The following is a 9,408-nucleotide window of genomic DNA, read 5'->3' as shown; positions in this document are numbered from 1 at the left end:
CTCCAAACTCCTTTCTATTGTTTGCAATTAGAGAAGATTAACTCAGGTCTCTCCCATCTTAAAACTGCCTTCCTTGCTCTTAAATTTCCCCTCCAAAATCATGACCCTCTCCCTCTCCTCTTTTGCCAAGATTCTTGGTAAAATCTTCCACATCTGTCTACTTCCTCACCTTTCATGCATTCACTCCTCAGCCCATAGTAATTCAACAATACAACTCTCCCTCGGAATCTAGAATTACAAGGGGTTGGTTCCAACAGATACCAAAATCCACAAATGCTCAAGTCCTTTAAATAAAACAGCATCATGTTTGCATATAACCTATGCACATCCTACTTCATAATTTAAATCATCCCTAGACTACCTATAGTACCTAATACAATGCCTGTACATTAGCTCATCCCCATGGACTCATCATAATACTTGTTAAATGGCAAATCCACATTTTACTTTTTTGGATATTTCTGCAATTTTTTTTCCCAAATAGTTTCAACCCATGGTTGGTTGAATCCAAGGATGCAGAACCCATGGATATGGAGATCTGTGGTATCTATTTAGCATCCATGTCATGAGAGAATCTAAAACTGAAACAAGGACTTGAGAGGCTTCACTTTTGCCTGCAAATGTCCAATGGTTAATTTAAAACAGGATTAAAAACTTGGCATCTCTGCCTCCATTTTACTTCTATCTCCTTTGCTCTGAGGCACCTTAGATTCCAGAAACAACAGATCTTATCGATAAACATTTTATGATAGAGGAAACCACCCCCTCCCCAGGCAGTAATAACTTTCTTAGGGTAAGCCCTGATTGACCAATCCTGACATATGATGGAACAGACCACCTGACCAAGATCACTGCTTTGCCAGCTGTGCAAACCCTCCAGCCATAAAAATGTCCAACCCTTACCCTCATTTGTCTTCTTGTAAAACTTCAAAGTCATTGTCAGACCCTTAAAGACAGAGCTGAGATGCTTGTTCTCACTTTGCCTTCCCAATATGGCTATATTGATTAAGATTACTTTCCTGCTTTTCACCATTACCTTTCTATTTGGTTTTTGGGGTGCGTGGCAGGATCTGATTTGTTGAGACCTCCCCAGCTAGACCTCTGGCCTAGGACTCCAGTAACAAGACTAGAGAATAAGATACAACCTGGAGACTGAGAGAACTCACAGTCTAGCTGTGGGGAAAGGCATGGTGAAGGGTGATATCAGTTGTCATAGAAATTAAAATAAAACATGGCCGGGGCAACATGGAGAAATTCTCAGGGTGTGATTGAGGGAGGTGCTCATGAAGGGTATCCTGGTGCAAGGGACCTCGAAGCAGTGTCTTCCAGCTGTGAATGATATGTATCTTTCAGGTAAAATATAGATGAGTGATGACTTTTTATGTTTATCCAAAATGAAAATAGATTTATTAATTCCTGTGAAAAACAATATATTACAACCAGATCACCCACTTTATTGATACGAAATATATTCATTAGGAAACTTGGCACTGATTTCACCTGCTCAAATGCACCATCTGGGCACATCTGAAATGCTGGCAGGTAGGCAAGCAGGCCATAGAGGGCCTGTGGGCTAGAATTATCAGAGGGGACTTAGAGAAGGGTACGGCAGCCCAGGCTGAGGAACAACCTGAGCAAAAACTTCATCTAATTAAGAAGGGAGTTAAGTAGGGGAAGGCAAAAGAGGAAACAAGAGGTCCACGGAGGCCGGTCACAGAGGGCCTTTTCTCCATACTCATAGGGTTGTTAGGCTTTTTCCAGGTACAGCAGGGAGTCATTTAGAGTTATTGAGCAAGAGAAGGTCATTGTCACTTGTGGCTAGTGTCAGGAAGGAGAGAATTGCACTACTCTTGGTCAACATTTAAGTCATTGTCCCCTCTGTCCCTGAGGCTTGAGGCTCCTCTTTAGCATCGGCTGTCCTTAAAACTGCCAAAGATCAGGGCTCAGAGGGAGAAGTGGTCCCTGCTCCCCTCCGTCTCCAGCTCACTGGCCCCAGGCTGAATGTAATTGTCCTCAATGAAACCATCATCATCCTCATCTTCACCCACCTCTGGGCGGTTCCCATTTCCTGTTCTGGGCAGTGGGCGGTGTCGGTAGCTGGCATAGTAGCGACGGCAGACATGGAATTTGGCAGCAAGTGCAAGAAGCACAGAGAAGACCACAGCCCCCAGAACAACCCCTACCAGCACAGGCCACGCCCGGCCCCCAGTGCCCAGTCCAGGGGTCGTGGATATTACTGCGGGGAGCTTCGAGGGCTCCACAGGGGCTGCAGAGAAAGAGAAGCATTATAGGTGGGAAACTGAAAGGAGGGTGGGCAGGGTCCTCCCCCAATCTCAGCAGCTAAGAGAACCCACCCTCTCCTCATCCACCGTGTGCTGTCACTCACTTTGGTTTGTCCCATTCATGGAAGGGCCTGATGACATCAGTGAGCCTCAACCTCTGCCAGAGGCCTATGCCTCTGTCCTGGAAAATACAAAGAGGTGTGGGTGTCAAGGATAGACAGAGAGCATATATTCCAGGTCACACAGCCGTGTTAGGGCATGGCACAAATGCTGGGGCCTGGACAACTCACCACATCACTTGTCCACAGAAGAAACAAGCCGAGTATGCAGAAACTGGTTGTACGTTCCTAAGGGTATGAACATCATCTCCACCTTACAGAAGAGGATGCCGAGGTCCAAAAACTAACTCAATCAAAGCCCTAGAATTTGAACCCAGGTCTCTGACACCACAGCCCAGTCTGCTATGCTATTTGGCTAAGGATGGGACATGGAGGCAGAGGCTGTTCGTGGCTCCCAAAGGTTGGACAAGAGCAGTTGTTTGGAGCTACCTAGACACAGGCAGACCACATGAGAAGGCCAATGCCCCCCTACCCTACCCAGGTTAGGGGCTCCAGACATAGCCAGGGCAGCCCTGAACCTCTGCTCCCCATACCACTGCTGCCACACCTCTGCCCTCAAGCTTTCCAGCAAACCCCCTCTACTCATCTCCACCCACAGAAGGCCCACACTGCCCCCAGAGGGAGGATCATGCCAGAGACTAACTATTCCAGCAAGGACCTCCTGAGTCAGGAAAGGTTACAGATGAGGGCCACCTGGGCAGGGAACTTGCCAGAGGAGCACCCAGGTGAGGGGAATAGCTGGAGGAGCACCTGAATCAAAGGCATGTGGGGAGGCCCACCTGGACCTGCAGCAGAGCTGGAGGAAGAACTCCAAAGTTGGGAAGTACCTGGGGAGAGACAGCCCAGGAAGTACCTGGGCTGGGCAGCATCTGCAGGTGGAGCACCTGAATCAGAGGAGTCCCTGGACAGAGTAGCCAGGCTAGGGAAGTACCTATAAGGAAGCACTTGGTGTAGGGAAGTATTCTGTCCTATTCTTTAATACAGATAACCGAGTGACACCCTCACCCCTCACATCCAAACTGCCATCAAGCCCCATCAGTTCTTCCTCTAAATGTCTCCAGTGACCTGTTCCTCCCCTCCCCTGACAGCCACTGCTGTACCCAAGCCACCTTTTCCTTGCACCTTTTGCCATGATCTTTCCGCCACGACCTCCTAAATGATCTTTCCCTGCCTCTAGTCCACTCCACAGAGCCAACACTGACCCTATCACCTACTTAAAAGCCCTTCAAAAGCTCCAAGCCTCTTAGGGCTGCAGGCTGATGGCCAGCACGTCTTCCCAGGCCTCGCCATCAATCCAGCGTGGGGTCCTCAGGGCAAACAAACTCTCCTACCTCTTTGCCACAGGTCCCTATCCACACTCAGACACACACCCACCCTCTACCTCTAACCACCCTCTCCACAGTTTTTTGAATCTCCATCCCTCAAGGCCAAATCAGATCATCCTGCCCCTGAGGTTTTCCAAGGATTCCCCCGAAGTGGCCTCAGTCCTGTCCTGCTCAGGGAGTCACAAGTTAGAACTGGCTATTTCCAGCCAAGCAGCTCTCTGGGAACAAGGACTTGGCTGGCTGATCAGCGTCAAGGTGCATGCGGGCAGAGCTGGCCTTTGGCGGCTCAGCAAGTTAATGAAATGAATGGGGAATGGGGGCTGGGGGCAGGGAAGGAAGGAGAGAGTGAACTTATGGGGGAGGGGGGAAGGACACATCAGAAAGGCGAGGTATACAGTTCATTCATTCATTTGCAAGCATTTCTTGGTCGCCTGCTGCGTATCTCTCCCCAGGCACTAAATTTCCCCAAATAAGAGTTTGTTATAGTGAAATGATTTGAATTCAATTTGACTTTCCTAAGATTTTACTCCAATTCCTCTCCTCCCTGCCTGTTTCTATGAATCCTTCCCAAGGACGGACAGACAAACAGACACACACACACACACACACACACACACACACACACACACGCCCTGCCCCCTCAGGTCAGATAACCACACACCCCTCTGATCTGCACAGACACACCCCTACCCTGATCTGTAGTTTCCTTGTTGCTCTCAGGAGCCCCTGGGAATCTACAGAGAGTCTGTGCACCCTCACCCATGCCCCCCAATGTCTCCCCACTCTGCTCCCACCTTCAGGAACTGAGCACAGTCCGTGGAGGTGGCTTCCGGCTGGGCCGGCAGAACTTGGACAGGTGGGCGGGACAGAGTTACCACTTGACTCACCTGGGGAGGCGGTGGGTGGGGCGGAAGCAGCAGGAGAAGGAAGGGGAGGGGAGGGGAGGCCAGGGCAGAGCAGGGCGGCTAGCAGCGCCTCCCGCAGGGTAGACTCATCCCACATCTTCCCAAGTTTTCAGTGGGGGCAGGCTCACCCTCACCCCCAATACTGGGAGGTGGGTGTACAGCTGGAATCTGGAGGAGGGTCCAGAAGGCCCTAATAGAAGCAGACTTCAGCAGGCAGCTACTCAGACTCGTGGCCCTGATAAACAAGTAAATTTCCTGTGATGGGTACAAAGTCCAGAGTTGAAGGGAGCTTTGCAGGCCTGAGAAGGAGGTGGGCCGGAACTGCAGGGGGAGGGGGAGAGTGACCTTCCCAGGCAAAGCGAGATGGACCAGACTCTCTAAAATTTCCTGCAAGTGTGTGTGTGTGTGTGTGTGTGTTTACCCAATTTGGGCCTTCATCTGGATCTCAAGTTTCCCTGTGACCCCACCAACCAATTCTGGGCCTCTCCAGGGCTGCTCCTTCTTGCCTTGCACCTCATCCCTGGGCCTGGTGCCTCCTTGTCCTTCAAGATCCAGTTCAGGAGTCACCTTCCCTGAGCCCTTGAGCCTGGTAAGGCCGCCTGTGGCATGCCCGGAGCACCCTCTGTATCACAGCATTTCTCCCACCCGCTTGTACTTCTCTTTGTGCTGCTTCCCGATTAGCGATTAGCGTGGGAGCTCTCCCAGGGTGGGAGGCAGTCTCTTGGGAGTCCCTGGGTTCCCAACACCCAGCACAGGGCCTGGGGTGAGGCGGGCTCTTGGGGAAGACGATTACCTGGGCTCAGGCACAAATGGGCCAGGATCCACTGGGTCAGACAGGAGCAGGACACAGCTGGAGCAAGGGCTGCGGAGGATGGTTGCAAAGGCCATGTTAAGAAAAAAACTCTGAGATGCCCTCACTTTAACTACACAGGGCTGGGGATGAAAGGGAGGCCAGATGGAGAAGTTAGATCAGAAATGAGCTACAGGCCACAAGAACCAAAGTGTGTTTTTACCTTCTTGAGCTCTGTTAAACCCTTGAGTGCCGCCGTGTCCTACTTACAGGTTGCTTCTCCATCATGACTGCCTCCCTGTCCCGAAGCCTTGTCTGGCCATGGGGTGTGATCCCAGCCCTCTCATCTATAGCCAGTATGGGTCTGGTGTGAACAACCAGGCTGCCTTCCTTAGATTTTCATAATAAAGTACTCTGGCATTTTCCCAACCACTACTGGTCCTTGCTGGTGGGGGCTGCATCAGCTTGTTCCAAGACAAGTCCATTCTGGCAAGCCTGGTAATGGCTCACCTTTCCTCGCCAAGATTTCACAGTCTTGTGAGTCATGTTCAACAGGGACAACCGTGCTGGAGAGCAGAGGCCTGGAATGTCTCGGGATGGAGTTTCAACTCACTGCCAGGAGCCCCTTCCGACTTCTCCCTGATCTGGCTTACACCTGCAATGCCTTCCCACACTTCCCCTCCCTGGATTTGTGTGTTCTGCTCTTTTCCTGGCCCCCCCCTACTCCAATGGCACCTCCGACCCCTCCCCGACATCTGCATCTTCTAACTGCTGAATTATTCTGAGCAGGCCTCCTTACCTTGCTGGTTCCAGCTACCAAGCCTCATTTATCTAGAAGCCTTCCCTGACATTCCCTTGTCTGGGTGACGTGCCCTCCTCTGTGCCCCATGCCATGCCCCATGCCAGCAGACCTCAACCCTTCTCCTCACAACCCTGACCACCAACCACCTCGTGTGGTGATTTTCTTTTTACTTTCTCCCACAAGCCTGTGATCTTTGGATGTGGGGTCTGTGTCTAAATTCTCATCATATCACCAACTCCAAAATGGCAACAATAAATACTTATGAAATGAATGAGAGGAAAGTCAATATTAACCCAAATGGAGCAAGAGGCACCAAGAAAGGTGGGTGTTTACTTTATTTTTGAAACAAGGAAATCATAGGATTCAGAGGGGCCTGGTGGCACCCACATATAATCCTTACAACTCTGGAGGCTGAGAAGGGAGGGTCTCAAGTTCAAGACAAGCCTGGGGAACTAGCAAGACCCTGTCTCAAAAGGAAAAATAAAAAGGTCTGGGAGTGTAGCGACCCTAGGTTCAGTACTGGAAAAAAAAAATCATAGGATTCAACAGATATCCACAGAACACCTGCATGCCCCTGCCACTGCATTGTTCAAAAAAGAGATATAACATGCCCTAATTCACATACTATAAAATTCACACTTTGTAAAGCATATCATTTATAGCAGTATGTTGGTGGCACTGGGCAACCATAGCTCTATCTCTAAAGCACTTTCTTCACACCAAAAGCATCCCCTTCCCCCTCCTCCAGCTTCTAGCAACTATTAATCTGCTGTCAGTCTCTATGGATTTGCCCATTCTGGATATGTCACATGGATGCAATCACATTGTGATTATTTAATGGACTGTCTCATTCGATCCTCATAACCAGGCTATGAGATAGATGTTATTTATCCCTTTAACAGGTGCAGAAAATTAGGCTGTGAGAAGGCAATTGGCCTGAAGTCCTGGAGAAGAAGAAAATAAGCAAAAAGTCCACACATCCACCTGTCAATCCATAAGTGAAAGAAAATTTCTTGAATGCCCATGAGAGATCCACATCCGGTCCATCCTGCTCACATTGTAAAACAGCAGAAGGCAATCTGATGGATGCCCCCGTAACCTGGAGAACAGAGAGAAGGCTGGATATCAACTTCTGCTGGCTCTTCAGCCAGGAGCTCTGATGCAGTGAGCAACTTCCATGACAGCCCTGGCAACCATGTGGTCCGCTCTGAGCAAGCTACTAGGATTAGAGTTAGTGTCATTGTAAAGCTTTTATTCTAATAGAGAAGATGGACAGTACACAATTAAAGAAACAAATAAGACTATTTCAGATGGTGGTGAGTGTTATGGAGAAAATAGCTTCATGTGAACATGAGAAGAGATTGCTACTTTAGATGATCTCACTTAAGATCATCTAAAGAGGGGACTCATTTAAGAGGGAACCTTTGAACCAGGATCTAGATAAGAGTAAGATAGCAACTACACCAAAGTCTGGAGAAAGAGCATTCCGGGCAGAGGGAACACACAGGAAGACACTAAGAGGTGGGAGCGTGACTGGCTGGTTCAAGTGGACAGAAAGGAGCCTGGGAGTGGAGTGCAGGAAGGTGGCTGGGGGAGAGTCCTCATCCCCCGTGGACCTCATTCACTGCTGGTTTGCCTCCAGCAGGCCAGGATAGAGCAGAGAGGCAAGCTAGAGAGCTGGTGTGCAGTCATCCAGGGAGAGGAGATGTCGTTTGGGGGAAGACAAGGGGCCTGGCTGTGGGAGAAATCCTCAGGTTGCAGATATATTTAAAGGTGAAACTGATAAGACTCGTTGACTGGGTGTGGATTGGAGTTAAAAAGAAAGAAAAAAAAACAAGAATTTTGGGCTGAACAACTGGAAGACTGGATCTGTGGTTTGCTAAAGCAGGGACAGGATCTGGAGGGAAAGCAGAACCTGCGAGACAACCCAGTAGCACACCAAGTAGGTGTAGCATGAACTAGCCTGGATACACCACCCCCTCGAGTAAGAGAACCAGCAAAATGTACATGATTTTTCAAGTCAGGCATCTGGGTGAGGAGAGAGGTGGAGAGGAGAGAGAGGCGCTCTGGAATAGGCCAGGAAGAGAGGTCAAGGTGGGGAGGAAAAGCTGGAAAGAAGCCTAGGGAATGGCCGGTACAGTAAGAGGCGTCCAGTCCAGAGAAGCAAGCACTGCAAGGGCAAGGGATTGGTTATCGATGTCAATGCTGCAGATAGGTCAATTAACATGCGGGCTGAGAATCAACCTTTAAATTGGCAAAGTGAAAGTCATGGTTGTTGGGAAAACATATAACGGCGGCAGCACCCCCGAGAAAAACTCCAACATGGCGCCTAACAACCTTCTTTCTCCTTTTTTTTTCTTTCACTGGCGCAAAACATTCCCGCTGGCGCCAATGTTCAAACCCTCCTGGTGGGAAGCCCTAGCCCCAATAAGAATTAACTTCTTGGGCTCCGGAACTGACATATGGAAGAGCTTGCCAATAAACAGGCGACCTGTTACCTACCTCAGCCCTGCTACCTCTCCTTAGACCTATATAAACACACAGCCTTTTGTAATAAAGCGGAACCTCTTCGGTGATCTGTGTCATGTGGTGCGGCGTCTTCCAGTCTTACAATGGTGACCTTGACAAGAGCAGTTTCGCTAGTGTATTGAGGACAAATCCTGGCTGGAGGAGAGCTTGAGAACACAAGCAGAGGAATGGAGGAAGCAGAGACTGCTCTTCCAAGGAATTCTGCTATAAAGGGAGCAGAGAAATGGGGCAGACACTGAAGAGGGGTGCGGATCAAAGGAGGAGTTTGGTTTTTGTTGGTTTGTTTTATCTTTTTTTTTTTTTTTTAAGGCTAAGAGCTATTAGAACATGCATTATGCTGATCAGAATCCAGGAAAGACAGTAACTTGATGATGCAGAGGAGAGAGGGAAGGGACAGTGCAAGACTGAGTCCTTGAGAAATCAGGAGGGTGGGGTCAGGTGCACAGGGTTGGCCTTGGACAGGTGCAACAGAGTCCTGCTGAGTCACCGGGGGAAGGCGGCCTGTACAGGTAAAATACAGCAGGTCTGTGGGGAGAACCTGAGGAAGTTTTCTTCTGGTGGCTTCTGTTTTTCCAGAGTAAAGAGGATGTGATGTCCCCAGCTGAGATTTGAAAAGTAGGGAGGAGGCACTGAGATTGGCTGAGAGAAGAGAAGGT

General features: G+C 49.4%; 1 protein-coding gene and 1 long non-coding RNA gene across 19 annotated transcripts; one reads left to right on the top strand and one right to left on the bottom strand.

Annotated features, from left to right (window-relative positions):
- Nucleotides 1-1,376: 1,376 nt before the first annotated feature.
- CUNH1orf210 (chromosome unknown C1orf210 homolog) lies at nt 1,377-6,413 on the bottom strand. Of its 18 annotated transcripts, none has more exons than XR_007352064.1 (8): nt 6,221-6,413; nt 5,932-6,002; nt 5,645-5,785; nt 5,425-5,493; nt 4,760-4,866; nt 4,521-4,728; nt 2,387-2,463; nt 2,126-2,266 (listed from the first exon to the last, which is right to left on the bottom strand). XR_007352064.1 is itself a non-coding variant. In XM_048815595.1 (4 exons), exons 3-4 carry the CDS (start codon nt 2,421-2,423, stop codon nt 1,944-1,946), a joined length of 360 nt encoding a protein of 119 aa, XP_048671552.1. In that variant the 5' UTR covers nt 2,424-2,463; nt 4,521-4,728; nt 4,760-4,866; the 3' UTR covers nt 1,377-1,943. The 18 variants fall into 18 exon arrangements, 8 of the variants coding, with proteins under 8 accessions (XP_048671552.1, XP_048671556.1, XP_048671559.1 ...); XR_007352065.1 differs by having other exon boundaries at nt 5,645-5,768; XR_007352062.1 differs by having other exon boundaries at nt 5,932-6,413.
- On the top strand, nt 4,787-7,529 carry LOC125620415. Its single transcript, XR_007352070.1, has 3 exons — nt 4,787-5,220; nt 6,407-6,544; nt 7,126-7,529. It is a non-coding gene; the product is annotated as an uncharacterized LOC125620415 (long non-coding RNA).
- Nucleotides 7,530-9,408: the final 1,879 nt, after the last annotated feature.

The sequence above is a fragment of the Marmota marmota genome, unplaced genomic scaffold (genome assembly GCF_001458135.2).
Source record: "Marmota marmota marmota unplaced genomic scaffold, marMar, whole genome shotgun sequence".
NCBI lineage: Eukaryota > Metazoa > Chordata > Mammalia > Rodentia > Sciuridae > Marmota > Marmota marmota.
Note: the sequence above shows the minus strand (reverse complement) of the source record. Positions and strands in the feature narration are given on the sequence as shown.